The sequence below is a fragment of the Centrocercus urophasianus genome, unplaced genomic scaffold, assembly GCF_019232065.1.
Source record: "Centrocercus urophasianus isolate 14NV4802_14NV808 unplaced genomic scaffold, USGS_Curo_1.0 seq_32, whole genome shotgun sequence".
Lineage (NCBI taxonomy): Eukaryota > Metazoa > Chordata > Aves > Galliformes > Phasianidae > Centrocercus > Centrocercus urophasianus.
The window spans coordinates 732-24,585 of record NW_024884889.1 but is presented as its reverse complement, the minus strand read 5'-3'; the positions used below and the strand labels follow the sequence as shown (position 1 = coordinate 24,585).

The following is a 23,854-nucleotide window of genomic DNA, read 5'->3' as shown; positions in this document are numbered from 1 at the left end:
TTTTTTTGTGATTAATTCAACATTTTCTGTTGTAGACCATCACTAAAAATGGCAGTACTGCCGTTACTGAGATCAGGTTTATTGGTTTTAAGGCTTCTGGGCAAATGAGGGCATATTGTGTATTTTGTCAGAAGAATCAGTTTTATTTTTTCATCAGTTGCAGATACTGCTGCAAAAGTACTATTTGTGCTGCCAGCAAACAGTTGTTTTGTAGATGTGTTTGTTACTGAGAAGTACAGTTATAATCTTTATCTTAAACACTGGCTCAGTAACGTTTCTGTGTGGATCAGGAAAGTTTGTCAAATTTGGTTCAAAATTGTGGTTCTGAATGTAGAACAGAAATAGCAGAGAAATTACCAAATGACAAAGGAAGGCACTGCTTTTAGTTATCAGATGTATGTGCCTATGTATCTTCTCTATTTTTTGTTCATTTTAAGACCTTGGAATTTTACAGGCAGTGGAGTTTGGCAATAGTAGTAAACGAATACAAGAATTCCAGAGTCTGTTCTGTCGTACGTAGCCTGCTTTCCCTTCCAGTGCTTCTGTTTTGTGAACCTCAGACAAAATAAATGCTAGATTACTTCAGGTTCTGTGGTCTTTGGGTCATAACGTAACTGGGCAACAAAGATCTGTCCATCTGTCAGCAGATGACATAATTATGTCAGCAGCATTGACTACAAGGTGCATGACTTCAAGTGCTTACATGAGAGCAGTGAAGTTCTGGGTAACTCGTCATATTGTTAACACTCTCCTCTGTTCCAGTTGTGATTGAAGAATGAGTTATGAAAATCAGTAATATCAATAACTAAATGTGGGTAATATGTATGTATGAAAGTCACTAAATTGTGTGCATGTTCTGTGCGCGGACACTTGCTCACCCCTGCTTTGCCAGATGTTCTTCAGAAGGAATAGACCGGGCAAGAAGCCATGATGAGGTGTGAGATGCCCTGTGTCATTTTGTTCTGGTTTCTAGAAGAGCTTTTTTTTTTGAGCATGGGGTAAAAAACTACAACAACAAAAACAAAACACAGGAATTTGAGTTTGCATTTTCAGGTAGTTTCACTTCTCTGGATTACCACTCCTTCTATGTGTAAGTAGGGGGAGTTTCCAGTACTTATTTGCAAGTCTTAAAAGTACTTTCAAAACATTGTTGGCTTCCTGCCCCTGTGGCTTAAATCAAACACTTTTTCTTTAAAGAAATACACCAAAAGGTAAGTGATGTATTACTTGGGACAAAATGGAGAGTATTTGGCCAGATGTTTTTTCCACAGTCACCTGTAACTGAATGACAAAAATTAGATTTAAAAGAAGTGGGTTTTCTTGGAGCGCTGTTTTCTTAAATTATAATTTATTTCATGTAAAATCTTTGTTGTATTTTTGCTTTTGGCTCTTTGGCTTGCCGTGGTTGCATGCAATCCTGATGCTAAGTTCGAAGCACTGCTGCTAGCAAAAGGCTTTATCCAGACATGTTTCAGCCAACCCTGCAGTTAAATCACTTTCCCTGAATTGTTAAAAGTCAGTGACGGGTTCTGTGACAGAGTGGTTCTGTGGCAATTTTTTTTTTTTTTTTTTGGAGGCGGTCACGCATTCATGCTCCTCCTTCAAAAGTGCTGTTTATGAAAGTAGGGCCAGTAGAGTAAAAAGTATATAAATGCAGTGAGGTGGGAAGACTCCCTAGAAAGCTAAGGCTGCAGAGAACAGACAGGTTCTCTTCTGTTCCACCGTGTGCTTTCATAGGGCTCTTCAAAATGTGTGATATGGGGCAGTGCCTCCTGTCACCGCTGCTCCACAGGGAACAAGTCTACGTAGTGAAAGATACTGAACAGGCAGGTCTCAAGTGGCTGTGTTGGCAGTCCATGAGAAAGTTGTGAAGCCTGACGGAGATCTGTGAGTTAAGACGATCTTAATCTTCAATACAAATGCGATGTTATGTCCTAGATCAAGGAAAGCACATGCTTGAAAATGGAAGGGGCAGAGGGTGGGTCAGTAGTACTTTGTAGGTCAGGACAAGGCTGAGCAGCGTGGGAGAGAGATTGTGTGTCCATGGGTCTCTGCGCATGATAAGGACACCCCCGAAGTGTTTTGTTTCAGGGGTAAAAGATCATGTTTGTCCCCTTAAAGCAAAATTTTAGGATCTTTATATTTTGAAAAATATTTATTTAATAAAGCTATGGAGGAATCCTTCAGGATGTATAGTATCTAATATATGTGGTGCATCTCTTCATCTGTAAAGTTCAGAGTTCTTAAGATTGTGTGTGTTTTTAGTCTTGGCTGGCAAAATGTATTTTTTCAATATCTATCTTAAACAAGTTGATGGAATTAATGGTGGTGGAACGTAGTTCCTTCAAGTCTTGATCTGGTGCTTTACTTACTGTAGCTTGGCAGCTTCCATTTTCTAAAGCACATCTTTGTGCCAAAGTGAATTTTTTTTTTGAGGTTCTAGAAAGGAAAATATGAACTGCGAGCATGTGGCTGAATTTAACAAGCTACGATCACCACGGAATGAAAATCAGAAGTTAAGTGTAATTTAAACTGAGTGCAGTGCTGTTATTTTTGTAATGCTGTTGATCCAACCTTCTTATAAAAACACTTTACAGGAGAGTTCAGATTAATGCAGATGTCTTTCCAGGGTCACAGGGAGTTGTGATGGAATAATGTATTCAGGATCGCTAAGCAGATTGCCGACAGACGGTTGAGAATTTTAAATTCCCGGTTCCTTGGATTTTGGATGGCAGTTATATTTGCCTGAAAGTTGCTTGAGTTTAATTACTTTCAAGATTATTTTTAACGAGATTTTCAGTCCTAGTCTTGGGTTGAATTTCACAGTGTATTTTGCTGATGGCAAGAGAAACAAATAGATAGTATTATAGTGACTCTTGACCTTTTCCTCCTCCCTCCCCTCCCCCCCCCCAAAAAAAAAAGTTTATTTCTTAGCAGAAATAAGTCATCAGAATTTTGTGTAGAGATGCTTTCTGCAACTTCAGCCCATACAAATACAACTATCTTGAAAAGAAACTGGTGCTTGGTATTGGTAGTTTTAAGCTGAGAAAGCAGTAAATTAGGACATAGAGATAGGGAGTGATGCATGCATTTCTCTTCGTGCAGATGAAGTACCTGGTTGCACCTTGTGCTTGTGCTTGTTTCGAAAATGTTGCTTCTGCACGTAGTGATTGTGGAGGCTCTTTCTCTGGAGATGCTCAAAACCTGCCTGGATGCTTCCCTTCACAACAACTTGTGAAGGAACAAGTTATTCCTTCACGACAACACAATCTCCTTTAGCAGAGGGTTGGACTAGGTGATCTTCAGAGGTCCTGTCCAACCCCTACACTTCTGTGATTTTTCTCTGGTTATTTTTCATACAAATCTTTACCATTTATGATGTTTCATGACGGAATTTATGGTCAGACCACACAAATGTATTTTTCGTCAGGACTTGGCTTTATCTTTTCCTTTTCCTTGATTACTTGTGAGCATCTCTCAGCCAGATTAACCTCCTAGAAAACTTCTTTTTTTCACCAAAAATAACCAAGCCTTACGTTTGTAAATGCAAGTCCACTTTGAAGATGGAACTGTGCACGGAACTCCCACGTGTGTCAGGAAGCATCTGCTATGTTTGCTACGTTCTGGCTACAATAGGACCCACCGTGATGCTTCTGGATGACAATCCTAATTACCCATTGTTGTAGTTCTGTATAGTTCTTTTAAAATCCTGAGCTCAATCTTTCTTAAGGAAATGGACTTGAGTTAATCATGAAGTTTAGTTATAAATAGCCAAGTGAACAGTTGCCTCGTTAAATATTTGTGTATGGGTGTCTGTATTGGACAGTGTGAACATATTGCTTTTCCTAGTATAGCAGAAGCACCACACCAACAACCCAAAATAAAATCACAGGAACAGTTACAGCATTTGCGACAGCTAAGATTTCTTTAAAAATTAAGGGAAAGATTAGGGGCCAAGGGAGACCGAGTCAGAACTTGGCAACGCTGCGGTGTTCTGTGCTATCATGATTGTTGTACAGTCTTAACAGAACACTCACTTAGACTTTACGGCAAATAGTCATGGAAGAATTGTGAATGACAATCAGTTTTAATCAGCAACAAGATCTGAACCGAACAGCGGATAAGAAACTAATTTTCATGCTTGCTTTTCAGAGCAGAAGTATGCTTCATTCTGGAAATCTAAGTGTTTAAGTTCTCTTGAAATGAACTTGCCGTTCATTTTGTTTAACAATTGAAAAGGTAAAAATGTTGAGGATGTTTTGGTGCTTCTGCAGAGTTCCTAAAGCAGGATAAATGGAAGTGTACTGATTTATTTATTTATTTCCCCCCCATCTTCAGTCTCCAAAGCCTTCAGGTTAGCTAGATCTTAGGCTTTTACAGTGGCAGTACTAAATTATTTCTACAAGGCTAGCTTTCGGTTCCAAGCCTGAAATAAATTTATGTAGTGCCTTGGTATGATCCACCAGTCCTCAGCTTGCAGCCGTGATCGGTCTTGCAAAACCTTAAAACAACAAATAATTTCAAGTTCAAAAAAAGAAAAAAAAAAATCTGATTGAGTATTTCATAGTTGCAGATGAAGCTGATTTACTAAATCTGATGGTTTTAAAGATTTAAAAAATGGCTCTCTGAAGACAAGCTACAGGAATTTCTCTGATATTAGTTGCAGAGATGGTAATGCAGAATTTCAGAGACCCTGGGGAGAGCAGAAACAGGACTTTAGTGATAACCTATTTTTTCTTCCCTTTCTACATTTTTTTTGTCTTATTCCCTGTGTTTTAATGCCTGTATATGCAAGCATAGTTGATTTGATATACATCTTGTCATGCTATTCCAGTTTCTCATTTTTCATTAAAAAGAAAAAATGAAATCAATCTCAAGTAGTATCACTTGGGCTTCATGAATGATAGTGCCGCTTGAAGCTACTAGTCAATAAAAACATCAAAACACTGCACTTTGGTCTTAAAGCACTACGTGAAGGCTTTTAATTTGTCATGCAGTAGGGGATTTTTACGTATGAGCATGGCGAACTACTTGCAAATTAGAGCAGTCAAATAGTATTTGGATGATTAATAGCTTTGGTATTCTCAAAGCAGTTTTTCTGACATTTGCCAAACATTTTATGAATACCAGTGAACCTTAGCTGTCAGATGCAGTTTGACTTCATAGTCTTTTTTTTTTTTTTACAATTCATTCTTAATTTTGGGAGAATTCAAAGTACCAGTGCTCTGTGATGACCTATTTGGAGGAGACAAAGGTGTCTAAGAAAACTGGAGAGTATCTCTTCAGATGACTGCCTTGAAAATTCATAATATTGAAGGCATAAGCTGATTTCACTTTTTTTTACTGTTATGAGAAGACTAATTGTCATCATCCATGTGGTACCACTGACCAGATCTGAGTACCATACTGTTGTTCCTATTTATTACTAGGTGCTAGTGTGGGAATGGATATGAATGTTGTGTAACTGAATACATGTTTCTGAATAGAAGACCTTGGCGGGAAACAGTCTTTCTAAAAACAATCTTTTAAAAAAAGCAAATTCAGGATATTTGTAGAGCTCTGTGTTGAAGCCCATGTACTCAGGAATTCACTCCGGTGAGGAAGGGGAAGCGAACGAAAGGGGGAGGTTGTTCTGCAGAAATGAAAGTCAAATAATAAACCCTGTGGGACTAAGACTGAGCTTCAGACTTGACTTTTTTTTTTTATTATTATTTTTTTAAGGAGAAAACCGCAATGATTTAGAGTACTGGTATTCTTGGACCTCTGCACATTTCAGCTTCTTCTGAATGCATAGAGAAAGATGCATATTTTTTTAATGGGAACTGAAAACTGTTATTAGGTACGCCTTTCTAAAAGTACTTCTGTTGATGCAGGACACTAATATGGCTGTTTTTTCCTCTTGCTCTCCCCCTTCTAGTCCAAGTAAAGCACTGCTGTAGCATTCCTACATCTGATCTCCTTGTCTCGTGAGGATTAGAGTCCTGTTGGCCAGGAAACAGCATTAACAGATCACACATTTCTCAAATTTTATGTCACATTAGTAAATTTACTTTAAAAATGTAAGCCCTACATAGCTGGTGCTTAAGGAGTCTTTTGGCCTCTTTTATGAGGATATTTGCAATTTCCTGATGTAAAATCCATTGGCAGCAAGCAACTAGTCAAAAAGTAACAGAAATTTTTAACAGAAGTCTTGTTAGCAGTAGTGCTTGAAGGTTAAAGCCTGAAAGCAAAATGAGGCTCTTCAATGATTACCTTTTGTGTCCTTAAAACGAGAAATGTTAGGGCCTAGCTGCTCTGATACAGGACTTGGCTGTAGTGGTCCACCTTCCCACTGCCTGTCTCCGGCATCATATGTCACATGTTGTATGGAAAACAAGAAGAGAATGCATCAGCCAATTAATGAAGAAAGAATTTTTTTTTTAACTTAAACCGTTATTGGAAACAAAGTCAAACAAGTGATTCTTCTCCTGATGAATTCTTAAACAAAGGCAGCATTGACACATGCTGAAATGCCAGGAGCAGAATTCATGCCGTCTGAGTGCACTCTAATGCTGGATTCATAATTGCCTGTTCTACTGGGCAGTTTTTGCAAGCAGCCGTTTCTCAAAGAACTGGGCTGCTTTAGATCTGTTTCATCTCAGAGTGCCCTTGCACAGTTGTATCACTATGTAGAAACTGAGGGTTTTTTCTAACTGTAGCATTTTGCATTTCACAAGCGCTGATTTCAGTGAACAACAAAAACGTGTTAATTTTCACTTCTTGTTTGATTGGTTTCACTAGCCACAACATATTTATTTTGTTGCTTTTTTTTTCCTAGCGGGCTTTTTAGTTGTCTCGTTTCCTTGTCAGTTTTAAAAATAAATAAATAAACAAACTGTATTGTAGACCCAGGCTTACCTTTCCCAGAATAGTGTTGTAGATTAGATGTTGTCATATGTTGAGTGCCTGAATAATTAGCTTGGGTCAGCTTGGGTCTGTGAGCCTAAACCTACAGCGTTGGAAGCGCATTCTGTAGTGACCCTGGAGCTGGAATGCCAAGTGGAACCACGTGCTCTCCACAGAGACCTCGTGCATTTTCTCCTGCAGCAAACTGACTAGAAGAGGGGCCCTATGACACTTTTTAGGAGATTTTTTCTGAGAATAAATGGTGAAGAACAGTCTGTTGTACAGGTACACTGCATTTTCTGTTTATTGTATTCAGCTCTTTACTCTGAGGGCTTTTCTGAAAGCTCTGAGGAGCAAAGCAGCAAGGTTACTCTGGCTCAGCAGCAGGATCTTCAGTTGTGAGACTTGGGTTTTTTAAGTTCTAAAAACATGTATTTTTGTTCAAAGAAGCAACTAAGATAGTGGAGGAACTGCCGATTTTTGGACACTGAATGACAGTTTTTAAAACTGACGCATTTATTTAAGATGTGGTTTTTGATGGAGTGAAGAGTATTATCAAAGGATTTCTGTTAGTTTATTTTTTATTTTTTTCATGAACAACAAAAAAAAACAGGGTGGAAGAATTCTGCGGTACAGACCGAAACAAGAAACATCAGTTTCATGGCTGCGGTTTCTCCACAGCTCCTTTTCCTTTCCTTGATGTCAGGTCTTTCTGTTGCAGGGTGAGCTACTCAGAAGAGATTAGGCTTTTTGGTTTTGTGTGTGGGGGGGGAGGGAAATACACAAATATTTTAATTACCTGTGGCAAACTAAGGTCGTTCCATTATCCCGATAATAACAAGCTGATTTGCCAGCAAATTTATTTTAGACTGAACAGTTTTTCAGCAGGAAGAGGTAAAAACTCCATGCATCTATTTTATGCGGGAACATCTTGTATGTTCTCATCTGTTGCATAAAAGAAATATTGCAGGGACCTGTACTTACTTATATAGCACTTCACAAAGTCTCAGAACAGTTTCTGAATGCAAAATTAAGTACAAAGCAGTATGAAGTATAAGTATGAAGGCAATTAGGTAATATCTGTGTTTTGCAAATGGGAGTGATAATGTAGTTCAGGGAGGTTGACTGCACAAGACCACATTGAACCCTTAATAAAAACAGAAATAATGAGTCGCAGACCCAGATTCCTAAGGCAGTGCTTACCTCTCAATACAATTGGTTTCAGTCACTTCAGCCTACATGATTTGGCTGCAAGAGTAGAGAGGTTGTAATGTACACGCTGGTTAAATTATTCCATTACCCTGCTACCTCTGCTTGATTTTTCACTGCACTGATCTATGCTCACGTGTTAGTACTTTATTGACATTCTAAGTAGAGTTGTGCCTGAATTTCTTCTTAATCAGATTATGGAAGTGGATTGGAGAGTTGATGTGAGTAGGTGATGATATTCGACATCAAATTGTTGTTAGTAGAAAATATTTGAATTTTAACTTCCAAATCTGTTTGATTGATTTGGGGACCTTGGTCTTTTTCTACAGGCAAGCTTTTATCATAGTTGTAGGTCAGGTACTCAAGAATATCGGGTCAGCACAGCATAAACTTGGCCAACATGCTGGGTCATGCTTAGTTCTAGCCAGCGGCATTCTTGACAGTTACTGTGAGTACCACTTGTAAGCCAGGTCTTTGGTTAGCATTTGCCTGGGTGCGCTGTCTTTTTGCCAGCACTTCTAGCCACTTAAGGCAGCATCTTTTCTTGAAATGAAAAAATAATTGTGTGAAAGTCTGTTCTTTTTCTTATCTTATTTTTAAGAAAGTTGCTGTGCAACAATATTGGTAAATAAATACATTGTTTTTCCTGCAGGATCTCTCAGAAGCAGTGTGTAAATGTTCAGATATAGTACAAAACCTTTTTTGTTTACTTACTATTTGATTATTCCCAATGCTTAGCGATAACAGTAATAGGGCTCTTCACATGCAAAACCTTTCAGGCTGAGATTTGCAAAGTCCCAGTGTTCTTGCCAAATTTACTTCTTTAAAAGGCATTCTTGGTTGCTGCTGGTAGCTCGAGCCCACATTTGACTCTGTGCCAGTCCTTTCCCATATTTTTTTTTGCTGTAGGGCAACTTTTGAATATAAACAGTCTTAAACTTACTTGATTTATTGTGAAGATTTACCTTTCTCATATGGCTTCTTGGTGTAACACCTGGAGATGCTTGCCTTTCCTGATATTAAACATTTTGTCGTGTAAACTTACTCAGAAGATTGGAGTTGTCATGTGTTATTGATCATATTTAAAATACGCAGCATGACCGGAACTGCTTGCAGGGTTTTAATCGGCAAACAGCTTCCTTACTGAAAGGAAAGTATCTTTTTTCCTGTGAGAAAGCTGTTCAGTCTAAGATGTTTTCTTGTTTTGCACTCTGTTTTGTTACTAGATTGGTCTAAAATACAGTGTTCTGTGATAGTGCAGCATATTAGAGAACGATTAGTGCATCTGCTGCACTTGCAGATGGCCACGAGCAATTAAAAATATATATATTTAAATGACTTCACTTTCTGATAAGGCCATTTGTGGTGAAGGCCGTGTGTGCTCTGGTGTGCTCCCGAGTGCAGACTGGGAGCTCGGAGAGAAGGTCGCTCAGTTTGTGCAGTCAGGGGGGTGATTTTGGTGCAGGTTGATACGGAACTCTGAGGACTTCTCAGGTGAAGGGAGTGTGTGGTGAATAGGTAATAGTACCCAATACTGTAGTCATTTCACTGAAAAGGACTTAATCTGTTTGGAAGTAACTTAACTCACATCTGAAAGGTAACTGTTCTCCTGTCCTGCTGGAGAATTCCTTAGGTACGTTTCTGGTGTTTTTTATGTAATACAGCTTGAAAGCAACTGATGATCAGTTGAAGAATTTGTTGACGCACCTTTGGGCTTTTTTTGTACAGCTTTTACGCTTGCCTCTAGCAAATTACTTGCATGCAGTATTTTATTTGTTTCAAGTTTGGTGCTTACGGCTTTAGCGTGAAACCTAGCTATAGGCTGTAAAACTCTTCCTTGAGCAGCTTGCTTATGCTTGTGGCGGTAACCTTTCTGCAGGGGAATGTGCTGTTTATTTACAAAATTCCATTTTCCCATTTTAAAAAGAATATTTTATTAAGAGAGTCTTCTTTTTGCCAATTAGGTCAAAGTCCTAAAATTTTAAGACCTAAACCACATGGTTTAGAGCGAACTGATTCACAAACCATAGGTGACTTTACTACAAGAAGAAAGGGTATGTACTTTAGCACTGTATGTTTATGGAGCTTTATAAAAATAAGACAAAAATTAAAGGAACTGTTATTTTATATCTCTACTATAGTCTTTTTACTTGTATTATAATCTAAGATCATGGGTGCATATACCTTGCTGAGCAAAAGATGTCCTGTATAGGAAAGTCAAAGCTTTCTCTTGTAAAGAGCGCATGAATGCGTTGTTTTGGCTTTAGCATAGATACTAAGTCTCTTAAATTTTAGTTATTCGTATTCTGGATTTACTTTTTTATTTCCTCAGAAATGTGTATATGAAACATGAATGAAATGAATGAAATACGAATATGAAATATGTATGTGAGAAATATACTCACCTGGAAGTTGCTTGAAATATCTTTCATTAGGAAATGGTTGTGAATTCACAGTTTACTTGGGTCACTTGCTGTTGGATAAGGATTGAAGTAAGGCAAAAAACTGTTCCCGTGACCATATATTATTGCAGAGATTTACGTATGAAACTGTATGAATATCACAATTAGTCTGGGCGTTATTTAGGCTGTTGAGTTGGCTCTTCATGTGGTCACGTGTAGTAGAGCAAATAGTAGATAACGTTAAAAATCTCACAGAAGTTTTGCTGAACAGTACCTTTGGTTATTGAAGCCCATTGCAACTGGATGAACCATTGCTTCTATTCTCAGAGGGCTTTGCACAAGGTCCTTACTCATTCTGCTGGAGTGGTACCTTGGCCACAGATTATACCTGCCGTTTAGCTTCTGCCCTCCACAGAGGGCTCTGGCCAAACTGACAATTATTGTCGCTCAGTCTTCAGTGTCATCTCACCTATGTAAAGTTCAGCTCTGCCACCCTGTCTCCTGCGATACCTGGCACCTTGACATAGGTGTGTTGTCGGTCCTCTTCAGAGGCTGTGGTGACAGGTCTTATATAAGCAAGTAGAAGTGGCAGAATTACTGGATCGGGCTTGATGTGCTTTGAGTAATTATGATCCTCTAATTAAAGGGGAAAACTGTTAGGGATGCTGAAGACTGATACTTAACCAGAAAATGTGAATCATGCATCCTTATGTTTGATATGTAATATAGCTGACTCCGCGATGAACTCTATCTGAAGAGAGAGCATATCGAAAGTGTCATGAGTGCAGTTCTGTTTGTTCCTTGCAAGATGACCACACTGATTAAGCAACTGATTTCTGTCAGTTCCTCATGTGGTCTCTTAAGACAGCTTTTACTCCGCTTGCCTGACATTTGATCTTGGTGAATTTGTTAACACGCCGCAAGCAGATGATTTGAGGGGTGGGTGGTGGGGCTGGATGTTACTGAAATGTCACTGCATTTCGTTCATTTAAAACAGTTTTTAAGAAGGTAGAAGTTCAGATTACAAGTATGACAATAGTTTGTGTAATTTTTTTCTCTGTGAAGTCTCATGATCTTCCTTTAATATATGTATATTATTGGCTAGGAAAGGGTGAATTGCAGATATTGGAGGGAGGGATGATGTTTCTCACTAATACTCAACTTGTGGTTCTGTTCTGAAAATGGAGCTTAAAAATGGCACGTTAGCTGTCTCTGGTGGCACCAGCATGCTGCTGCTCTGCTCTCTAGTTGATGATTCCTGAAGCAAGCCAAGCACCTTTTGGCATTGCAACTAGCTACTGGCTCATCTCTCCATTTTGCAAACTTAATCATAGTTGAATATTTTGCTCATACTTTGAGCTGTGAAACCTAATCCGTAAGGAGACTTGTGCAGTGAGGGCAGAGTTTGCATAGTAACAATAGTGCACAAGCCAATAAAAGCATACGGAGTTGGCAATGCTTGCATTTTAAGGCTGAAACTGTCAGTCATCCCTTTCTGGGCTTATCAGTTCAGCAAGTCCCCGTGCCACGGAACTTGATGCCATTTTCAGTCTCTTTTCGAAATAGAATTACTATGTACTTGTCTATGTTGCAAAATTCTTAAATTGTGGGTTTTTTTTTAAGTACTGTTGTTATTCTGTAACTGGAAAGCATAAAACATAAGTTGTTACGTCATAGCTTTGTGAGAATGAAAGTGTCTCTTTTTAACTAGTGTTTACTGTTTAATAAACAGTGTTTCTTTTTGGCATTAGAAACTTGAAAAGCTATTAAATTTAAGTTTGCTTAAGAACGTTCTATGCTTGTGTTCTTACGTAGCAAAACCAGCTCCACTAGAAATAAAACCTTTGCCTGAATGGGAAGAATTACAAGCCCCAGTTAGGTCTCCTATCACCAGAAGCTTTGCACGAGAGTAAGTTTCCTAGCTTTTCTTCATTTGGATAGTTTCTGTTGACTGTAGCATTAATAATGTGTATATACATCTGTGTTGTATTTTCAGCGTATGTAATACAGATTGAAGTTTCCTCTGGAACTGTGTGTATGCATATGCATGCATTAAGACAAAAGTATGTCAATATTAATTCTTATTTTGTAATAATGTATGTAAAGGACTGTATATCCAAACTGTGAGACGCTCTAGTAATCTTGAATGAAGATTCCAGCTCTAACGTGCTTGTTTCTGTTGTTTACCAGGAGGTTTAAGATATTCAAGATGTATTGTTTGTAAAATAATTCCTGGTAATTAGCTCCTCCAGGTTTCCCATGTCTCCCAGACCGGATTCAGTTCATAGCACAACTTCCAGCAGTGACTCGCACGACAGTGAAGAGAATTATGTATCCATGAATCCAAATCAGTCCACTGAAGACCCAGTATGTAACATCTACGTCTTAACTACTCTCTTCCTGTGCAGTCCTTACTTTTAAATCATGCAAACACAAATCTTTCCACTCAGCATCACCTTCATTTGTACTTCTAGATCAAAATTGGAAAAGAATAAAATTATCCCTCTGCTGCAATTGTAATTTTGATTTCACTAAGGAAGATATGAGCATAGTCATCTAGAGACTGTGGTTAGCGTATGTTTGCGCTCTGCAAAATAGATCAGCAGATTACTTATTTTTCTTTTTCGTAGAAACCGTCTTGTCTTCAGCAGATAGTTCTAGACCATGCAGCAGTTCAATATCAGGACGTGAAGGAAAATGTGCTACCATAGGTCCTCTGAGACAGGCCTAGAACCTTTATTGAAAGGACATGTGAGAAATGAGGAGGGTCCAGGGCAGGTAGAGGGGACTTTGATACGTTGCTTATTTTTCCCCTTTTGGGGAGAATTTTTTGGATGGTGATGTCTCAAGTATTTAGCATCTATTGAAGAGCTAGGTAAGAGAAGTTACTGATATGCTGTGGATTTTTGCTTTAGTTTTCTTCAGGAGAGAGTATGAGAAAATAGAAAAATTCTGAAGGGAAAGGATAGCAGTAAACCCAGGCCTAAAATGAAACACAATCCATAATACCCTTGAAACACTGGGGGAAAATCTGCACTTGTACCTCAGTTTTTAGTTCACAGTAGTTTCAGTGTGATTAATGTGTTTTTGCTGCTTGGATTTCTTAGTAGAGAATCTGTTTTTCATCTTTAAAGCCGTATCAAGCTGTGGTTTCCAAATCTTCTTTGAGGCAGAACCTGCTTACCTCTGTTTTTGTTCTTTTCGTTGCTCTGCTGCCTTATGTGGCATGTGCTATCCCATTTCACTTAACCCTTGTCTCTTGGCAGTGCTGCTTGCTACCTATTCCCTGCTGTCCCAGATACCCTCCCTGGTCTCCTCCAGTCTCCTTCCCCTCGTGCTCTGTAGCTGCCTATGGATGGCACCTTTTATGACCCCCAGAGTGAGCCCCTCCTGCTGGTTTCTTTGTGGCACTTGTGACTCGGTGCGAGCTTGCGAGCCAGAAAGTCCTGACTCGCGCTTTGCTCCATGTCTCTCTGACCTGTCAGCAGCACAGGTGTGCTTCCTAGGTGAAGTGCACTTCAGCAGTGGGGAGCCAGTGGTGTAAAAACTTACCTCCTCATAGAGTACTGTGCGAGAGGCACTGGTAAGTAATCAGTCACATCCCCTTATACAGATGCAAGAGATGTCCTCTTTGCAAAGGTTTGGAATCGCCTCCTACCCAGTAAAATTGCAGCACTGCAATTAGGAGTGGGGATTTCTGCTGATTCTTACAAGGAGTGCTAAGGTGGTGCTTTTAGTATTGCAGCTGAGACAGCCTATCATTAGTATCCTTCTGTTTGCTTGCACCATTTATTTTCCAGGGTTGTTCTACAGATTTTCTTTCGTCTTCATTTAAGTGTATTTTACGTTTGATTTCTTATACCTACGTTCTACCTGTTTAGTTTGCTTGAGATAAAAAGATGTTTAATGACTAAGAGCTTTTTTTTTTTTGTAATTTGTGCTGGAAACCTTAACACAGATGCCGCTTTATGTGTTAAATATGAAGAAATAGATTTAGAGAATCTGGGCAACAAAAACTTGGCCTGTTGTTTGTCATTGTTACCACTTACTACATTGGATGATACAGACGTAATGTATAACAGCATGGATTTTAAGAGCCCAGCCTGTTCAGCTCTAACCAATAAAATATTTTATTTCCTAGAGAACCTGAATGTTTCCAGGTATCCCAAGGCCTTTGTTTTAAAATATGCATAGACTATTCAGAATTTTATTTTTTTTTTTTTTTGCTTCAGCTATATCTTAGTGAGAACTCCATACTTTCAAAATCCTTTTCTGTCATCAGCATTGAATCATCACTTGGACATGTTGCACTTCTGTTTTATTTAATAAAATCAGCAATGTTCTGCTCTCTCCTTCAAGTTGCTGTCAGCCTTACCCTTCTGTCTGTCCTTCTGCCTTCCTCTTCATTTTTTGCTGACTGCTGCCCTCTGTCTTCCTTTTTTTCTTTATCTTTTAGAGAAGAGTCCTTCTATTGTACTGTTCCTATAACACCTGTTAAGAGGGAGGGATCAGGCTGGGAGAGGACAGAGGAGGTGAGGTTGTAAAAGTCTGGGCTAATTGAAATGTAGGTATATGCAATACGACTTCAGTTTAGGCAGTCCTGCACAAATAATCCAAAGTGATAATCTTTTAGTTTTATTAACTTGAATAATACCTTGTGGTTTTAAGCTTAATTACGATAGCTTTCACTGAAATTGAAAAGTTGTGTTTGAAGCTTTGCTACTGTGAAAGGCTGAAATTCTTCTAAGATACCTAATAGCAATTTTAAGTTTTTCTTTCTTTTCATTGTGGTAAAGAAATGTTAAACTTGAGATGTGAAACACCAAAGCAATTCATTATTACCTCATGGTATGAAAGGGGTATTAGGTGGAAGGTACAGATTGATTTGGTGACAATCTTAACTTTGGGGCGGCGGCTTTTGGTTTCCTTCCGTCCACTCCCTTTGGCTTTTGATTTTGTCCCGAGCTCAAGATTGTTTCATTTTTGTTTAATTTGACTCTATCTACTTGTTGCATAACGTCAACAAAACTTGCATGGCTTACCTGGTCGTAAAAACTCAGTTCTTTAACCTTCAGTGTTTTGACAGTTAATAATAAGCATATTTGACAGTTTGGGTTGTTACTGTGTACATTCGCAGCTGAAGTTCTTTATGTTACAATTTCAGAATTTGTTCGGTAGCAACAGTCTTGATGGAGGAAGCAGCCCCATGGTAAAACCTAAAGGAGATAAGCAAGTGGAATATCTAGATCTGGACCTAGATTCAGGAAAATCTACCCCGCCTCGTAAGGTAAGCACGTCCTGACTTTTCGAATGATCGGCACAAACAGCTTGGGATTTCCTTGCAAGAAGCTGCTGGGAAAGAGCCTCCAGACGTATCACCCCATGTAGTTTGTCCTCAGGTGAATCAGAGGGGCTCTGTCACACTCTCCAGAGAAACCTGTGCTTGTTCTTTATTTGTTTGGGATATGTACTTAATTTTCTAATGAATAAATTATTAGTTTAACTTATTTTTTTCATTCTCTCTTGCCTTTATCCAGAAGAAGAGCAGCGGTTCAGGCAGCAGTGTGGCAGATGAAAGAGTTGATTATGTTGTAGTTGACCAGCAGAAAACACTTGCACTGAAGAGCACGCGAGAGGCATGGACTGATGGGCGACAGTCTACAGAATCAGAAACACCCACAAAAAGCGTGAAGTGAAAACACTGCTTATTCTTCAAAGAACGGAAAGGAATGAATTTTGAAGATTTAAAGAACCATAATGGCCCTGTTGCTTGGCTGTACGGTATTCACTGGTGTGTGAATAGGTTTTTGACCGAGTAGGATGGAAGCCAAAGGACGCTTCATAAGCATCAGAGAAGTTTAAGATCGTAAATTGGCTGTGTGGTCTCTGGAAAATTTGCAACCTGTAAATAACGTGTAAAATAGCACCACTTTGCTTTCAGAAAACCTCTCGTTCTGTAGTTAACACGTTTGTAGTATTACCATGTTTATGCACTTTTTCAGTTACAATGTTGGTTCAGGTATTCCCAGTTAGTGTACCTTAATGCCTAATTCATTTGCAGAATTTTTTTCCTTACACTACTATTCTTTACAATTCTAGGTTAATTAAGCTACGTGTAGATATGGAAATGAATATTTGAACTTCATTTTAACAACTTAAAATCAATTTTTTGCAGAAATACTTTCACAATAGAATAATCTACTTGAAGTGTCAAGTGGTAACCGTCAGTTACGTACTTGTTTATATTTAATACATGCAAAAGATTATTTGGAAGTCCGCAGGTTACCTTCCTAACAAAAATTGCTGTGATTTAATAATAATGACCTATACTGGGTTTAGACCTACAATACTGGCTTATATGTTAGTTGTTAGCGGTGGAACTTCTATTGTATTTTATTAATGACAGTGTTCTGTGTTTGATAGGTGAAGATTCTGCAGGGTGGGATCTCACACTTTTTAAGACTGAGTAATTAAATATCAAGTAAGCCTGCAAACCACTGATGGCATGCAGTAATATTGTGATCTCACACTTATTAACAAGAAATAACCTTTATATTATTTACAGAAGGTAGAGTATATAAATCAGGTACGTACCAAGCACTACTGTGCTAACACACTGATCAGGTTTAGACAGTGAGCTTTAGTTTTGTACTGTTTAGAAGTTCTAATGTCAGTTTTCAGTTCAAGATTAACGGGACAGTTTGACATTCACTGTTTATAGTACTAGCAAAATACTGTGATTTTGAATTAGACATTAATTCAAATGGAAATACTATGTTTTGACACCGTAGTGCCCTTCTTACGATCTGTATTTTACTTTAATCTCCTGCTTGGCCTTATATTTAAATCCCTATGCAACTGTTATTTTATATCTCTGTTTTAAAAATTAGATCATGTACTTAAATGATCCCCTCGTAAACCACTCGTTCCTCTTTCCTGGTACAGGATTTTAAGCTCTGTATACTGTGATCCCTTATTTTACTATGACAGTTCCAAATAATAATCTGCCTTGATTTAGAAACAATTTTTTTGATATATGGAAGAAAATAGAGCTCTTTAAATACGTGAACAGGATAGATTTAGATAGAAAACTTACTAACGCTTTTATTTTTTCCTACAACTGCCCTTGAGTAAGCTATCGGTTTTGTTTCCCCCCCACCCCCCATTGTTTTATTTTGTCCAGGTCACTTAAAATTTGAGTATGCAGCTGTTTTGTTTTCTGACATGTTGGCCTTAGTACTGTGCCTAACCTACCGTTCGTTGGTTCTCTCCCCTCGCAACCACAATCTACCATACGTAAATTATGTTATTTTTAACGAAGGTTCTTTTAAAATTAGTAATATTTTGATGCTTTGAATGTTCATTAAAAAAAAAAAGCTAAAAAATGGATTTTGAGGTGAATTTTAAATAAATCAAGTTGTTCAGTTTCGATGTGTAAGCTCTGTCCTGTTAAACAGCAGTTGGGTATTAATGTGTTTGTAAAAGTGCCTAGATTTCAACCGCTTACTTTCTGAAATTGTACATTAGGTAGCTGTCAAAACAAAAAACGTTGAATTAATTTTCAAAACAAATCTCTGCTTTCAAACCCTGCTGCGAGCAACTGAATTAATCGGAGTCCCAGCCTCCTGGGAGCTGGGAAAAGCCATGTGAGCCAGGGGACCTTGAAAGCTTGATCGGAAGCGTATCAGGTCCTGGAGGACTCTGGAGGTGAAACTCAACTCTGCTTTGAAGTTACTATTACTACATAATAAACTGTTCCTCACTGCTGCGATGGCTGACGCACTCACAGATACATCAAACGCTTGGAACGCTTAATGTGAAGGTAATTTTGGTTTAGGATGCTGGTTTTAAGCGTTTTATTGGTACAGTCATAGCAGAGCGCTTCCACCGAGCTGCCTCTAATTTGCTAACAGAAGTGATGAGATAATCACTGCTCTGGTTTATCAGCCATAGTTGTTTTGATGCTTACTGTTAAGGGAAAGAGTCATACAGTGTGGTCCAGCACTTCCACAGGATCTTAAAATCCTATTTCAACTTTGTTTCTTTTGTCTCTCCATAGACACCTAAATTAGGGGAAGAGATTTTGGAAGGGGTGCTAATTGTTTTCTTATTCATAACCCGCCCTTCCTTGAAACATCTGCTGGCTCTGTGCGTGTATTTATTTATTACTTAATAACTCTGTGGGTTTTTATAATGAAACACTGACTGACACTTGTATTTAGGTACCAGTAGTATTTTTTCAGGTGTCCTGAGCATCTCTGATATTGAAGTATAAATGCCTCATAGAAAGTTTCCTAGACTGGCATCTCTTACTGAACAATTGATACAAGGCAGTTTTGTTCTGTTTTATGACATCAGTGCTTGTTTTACAGGTTCTGCTTATTCTTTCTTCATTTAAAATTTAACAGCATTCAGAGTGTCAATTACGAATTACACTCTACTATTTTTATACCATTTTCCTGCTTTTTCTTAATGAAAATAATAGCTTCCAACGTGTAGTGTAATGCTATGTAAGTAACAGGCTAAAAGTTATCTTTGGTTTCATTAAATTTCTAAGCTGTTTTCTCCCCTTGTTTCCAGTAATAACTTGCCTACTTTCATTTAGTCCAAAGAAACAGAGGCATGCTAACTCTTGACGACATGTCACGTTTTCACCTTAAAAGCTAAAATGGGACTTTGCGCTTCAGGTTTGACAGAGCTCTAGGATTTTCAAAGGGTGTGAATATTAAATTGAGAATGTAAGTTCTAAAATTAAAAGTGGTAGAAGGAGAATTAGACTTAGCCGTAACTTCCAGTTACTAATTGTGTGAGGACGCTCTACTAACGAGTGGATGCTGGTTGAAGCTCCAGTAGAAAGCAGTGAAGGTGCAGCTTGTCAGTGTTGTCAAGCGTTCCTCTTCAAACAGGTAGGAGGTTCTGTCTTGTTTGTCTAAAACAGGGTTATCTTATAGTGTGGGTGTAGTTTTCACTGCTGTGCGTCCATTTAAAATGAGCAAATTTCAACTGCAAATACGCATCTGGATCTTGCTCATATCAAAAGAAAACGTTAGCGCCTCGTGCGGTAAGATAGACTCCTAAAGATGCCTTGCTGTATCACCTCAACCATTGCTTTCTCATAAAGGCTACTGGCTACGCTTCTGCACAGTGTGACTTAATCGCTGTAAGCTCTTAAAGTGCTGATGCAGATACATAGTCATGTTCTCCCAGAAATGTGCAAAGTGATGTTGAAAAAGATAGAAACATGAACGTTAGTCTTTTTTTACTTGAGATTTTTGTTTATGTATTAAAAAGAAGACAATTCACTTATGTGTGGCAGCTGTGATATAGTGACACACACAGGTTTTGCAGGCAATTACAGTCTTGCAGTTGTACGTATCATTTGAAATGCATTGCTACATACAGCTACATGGGGACTGATGGGCAGCTCTGTATCTTTCCCATTGTACCGAGAGCCGAACGAGATCTTTACTGCGAACAAATTTAAGCTTAGTACTGTTTGTAATGACTAGCTGTGAGCAAACCTTCCTCAAAAGCATTATGACTATGGGCTGTGGATGAGCCAGAGACCAAGCTGTGAGGTTTTTTTAAGCTTCCGTTTTAACTAAACAAGTGGCCAGATATGCTTGGATGTATTCCTGTTTGGTGAGGTAGAGTGGGACAAAAAAAAAAAAGTTGCTTACGAACAGTGTCATTGCCCTTGAGAGCTTCCCAGTGTATGTTTAAGTTCTGACATCTTTGGTATGAATGTTTAGTAACAAAAGTGGGAGAAGAACAAGTACTCGCTGCATGACTAGATGAGAGGCTTGACATATTACTAAACAGCTAGAACGTTCTGATGCCAGTGGATCTCATTGAACATCTTCGTTAAGAAATCCTTTGTTTTGGAGGATTTAAAAAGGTTGTATGCTTGTTTTCACTTGTTTAGAAGAAACAGTTTGTAGGGGAGCTGTTAGGTCGCAGCTTGAACTGATGATTGAGCAGCTGGTAAAGGGCTGTGGCTGGTCCAGGGAACACAGGCAAATTGTTTGCACCTGTGCTCCCCATGCGTCCAAAGGAGGTAAACTCAGGTGCAGCTTCTCTGCTCATCTATGGGCCTGCCACTGAAGGGAGAGCGTAGTTCTGACCTAGGCTGCTTCCTGAGAAGGAGTACCGTACAGCCAGAGAGCCCCTTCCCATTTGGGAGACTTCCATCCTTTGTGTATATGACTATTGGCCTACCTGCAAATAATTAAGCTGGTATTGCCAAGAACCTGCCAGAAGCAATTTCACTTCTTGGTAAGCGGGACACAAGTTACCTGAAGTGTACAGTTGAGTAACCCGCAGTGTCCGTGCATAACGTCAGAAACGCTGAACATTTTGGTGAAATGGACTATGAAAGTATCTCATCGTGATGCTAAACTTAGTGAGATGAGAAATATTTTTTTGCTGTTACTAAACCACAAGTCATGGGGCAATGCCTTTATGTCTGTTTTAAAAACGAGAAGTAAAAAACGTACTAATTTGGAAATATTTTAGCCAGATGTGTCCAAAGATCTTGCATACAAGAAATCCCGTGGTTTCAGAACCTAGAATACAAAATAATTAAAATGGAAACCCTGAAAGCTTTCTTTCAGTTATTTCAAAGAAAAAGAAAGTCTGTATAAATAATCTTGGTACGTGTTTGAAGATTCGTACAGGCTTTGTTGCTAAGCCTTTTCCCAGTAAGTTGGATCTGCAGTGAAACCAGAAGAAAATGCATATCACATCAGTTTTTAGAAATGCTCGTAAGAATTTGGCTGCTGCTATCATAAGATTTTATTAAATGCTGCTCGAGGTTCTTCTCAGCTGCAGCTGCTGGGTACTAGTATGTAGATGGGACTTGCCCAGGTGTACCCATCCAGGTGGCCTGATTGCGTGCTAGGAGGTGGCGTGGAAATCCAGTCTTGTGGAGATATTTAAAAGGTGCAATGTGAAGCAGAACCGTTCTTAGCATTCGGTCATTATATTGACCGAGAACTTTTGAGTGTGAAATACAGCATTTTTGGTTGAGGAGATAAAATCCAAAATGCTCACAGTAGGACGACTTAGTATTTTATTCAGGTTTAGCTGTTTCCTTTTATTGTAGGAGAGTTGAGCTGTGCCTGGACTAGCTGTAACCAGCTAGCGAGTAGCTATATAACCTAGCAGTGCGGAGTCCAGCATGTGCTTGAGGAACACCACTTTTAAGAATGCTTCAGGTAGAGCACCAATTTCTACTTAAAAATCCAGTTTACAGAAAGCAGGTTGCTTCGTGGGTCATTGTTAGCAAATGTGGAAAAATACACAGACCTAGTTTTGTGATAATGTGACTAGCCAATTGGATTCATTAGGATTTTAGTTCTGGTGGTTTTTTTGGTCAGGGTATACTGGCATAAATGCAGAATGTACTTTCACAAAAGCTTAGGGATGAGTTTCCAGTTGATATTTCTAACATCTGCCTTGAGGCTTTTATTTAGTAAGTGCTTTGCGTAAAAAGACGGAAACATTGAACTAAGCCAACAGGACTGTTCTTTACATGGAATTAATGCCTCTTAAAAAAAAAAAAGGGGGGGGATGGAGTACCCAGAGAACACAAGCACCAGTGCACCTTTGCACCTTAGAAAAAACAAAAAAACCAAGCATCAGAACGTGAGAATGTTTTCATTTCGTATCTCAGATTAGCTGCAGTTGTACGACCTTCTGTTTCCTTCAGAAAGTATCATTTCTAAATAGCATCAATTTTGCTGGCTGCGGCCTTCTGCTCGGAGCTGCTGAAATAACTTGGCCCAGCCTACTCCCATTTGGTTGATCATTGGCTAGAATTGTATCTGTTTTAGTCACGTATTTATGTCAGACTGTCATTTTTGCTAGGTCTTTTCTTTTTCCCTGCTTTGTAATGAATCGAGTACTTGGTGTTATTGTTGCCTGTGTGCTTTGTTCTTTGAAGTTTTACTTTGATTTTTCATGTCTTTCTGATAAGACTTCTCCCCAGAATCTTCAATTCCAGGAGGTTTTCTCTGTCTCTGCCAGCGAGCAGACTGGGCATGCACTGGAAAGTGGGAGGAGACAGAACCCAAAATGGCAAAAGGATATTCCATACCATGTGGTACCATGTTTATAAGTAAAATGTGGGGCAGGTTGGTCAAGGGGCTTGCCATTGCTGGGCACTGGCCAGCTACTGGTGAGCAGCTGTGTTGTTCATCACTTTAATTCTTGCTTACTAAACTGTGTCTACCTCAACCCGCAAGTTCTTGCGCTTTTCCCAGTTCTCTCCCCTGTCTTGCAGTGGGGAGGAGGTGAGTAAATGGCTGCACTGTGTTGATCTCCCTGCCGGCTTAAACCACAATAGTAACTTTCTTTTGCTTCACAGTACGGTTCACTTCACTTGGAAATAGTTTGTCCAAAAACTGCGTCTAAGAGTTGACTCCTAATGGTATTGTACTGTTGCCGTGATACAGGGTCCATGGCAACTTCAGGAGAGTTATGCTGAATAATGAATTAGGGGTGAATTAGTGCTACAGTTAGAAGTTACACTGAGAAGTAAATTGTATTCAGAAGCCTTTGGGTCTATCGTGTGTTTTTACAGGTATCCTATTAGGGTTATCAAGGAATACTCCTATGATGTTCCAAGTTCTGTACAGTTGCAAGACCAATTTTATTTCCTGTCTCTATAGAGAGGTTTTGGCTGGAATGTTTTTTGACAATGCTTGACCGTATCTGCATGAAAGATTTGGGGCTGACACTTCACTGAATCTTAGCTTTGACGCAAAGATTCTTCTCTATAATAAAAGAGGAAGAGAGAGAAATAAGCTATCCAGGAAGAGAAAATCATTTTGCCACAGAGACGAACATCTTTTGAGGCCCACAAGCATCTCAACACCACACACTGCCTTACTCGACGGCCAGGTTCGATGAGGCTAGGATGGTGATGGTATTTTCCCCCCTTCTCTAAAACTTCTCTCGTCTCCCATCAGCCAGTATGATCTGACCTGATGATTTTCGAACTAATAAATGTTGACGCTGAAACATCTCCAGCTCTTCCCGGGTGCCTGATTTCTTCCTAAAAGTCACACTTCTCCTCACCAGGGATCTTCCACCTGTGGTTTTGAGTGCTTCTCGTGGGAGATAGAGTAAGAAATCGGAAGGGCACCGTGTGGTGCTTCCCAGCCCTCCATCCTGCCTGCACTGTGGGGAAGGAGTGGAGGAGAGCAGGTAAAAACCTGCACCCAGGGTCCTGTTAGATGAGCACAGGTAGCTAAATGAATAAAAGGGGTGGAATCAGCTACTGCTTACAGTGCCAGGGTTCCGGTCTGCACTGGGCTCTCCTGTGCGGTGAGGGAAAACAAGCAGTAGAAAGCATG

At 39.2% G+C, this 23,854-nt stretch overlaps 1 protein-coding gene across 3 annotated transcripts in view; it reads left to right on the top strand.

Annotated features, from left to right (window-relative positions):
• GAB1 (GRB2 associated binding protein 1) overlaps nucleotides 1–23,523 on the top strand; it is a 102,709-nt gene extending 79,186 nt beyond the window's left edge. For 2 of the 3 annotated variants that reach the window (XM_042829687.1, XM_042829685.1), the window contains exons 7-11: nucleotides 10,059–10,148; nucleotides 12,312–12,405; nucleotides 12,740–12,863; nucleotides 15,661–15,783; nucleotides 16,034–23,523. In XM_042829687.1, coding sequence (XP_042685621.1) covers nucleotides 10,059–10,148; nucleotides 12,312–12,405; nucleotides 12,740–12,863; nucleotides 15,661–15,783; nucleotides 16,034–16,192 — 590 coding nt within the window. In that variant the 3' untranslated portion in view covers nucleotides 16,193–23,523. The remainder of the gene's footprint in view (nucleotides 1–10,058; nucleotides 10,149–12,311; nucleotides 12,406–12,739; nucleotides 12,864–15,660; nucleotides 15,784–16,033) is intronic. The other variant, XM_042829686.1, reaches the window with a different exon arrangement.
• The last annotated feature ends 331 nt before the right edge of the window (nucleotides 23,524–23,854 follow it).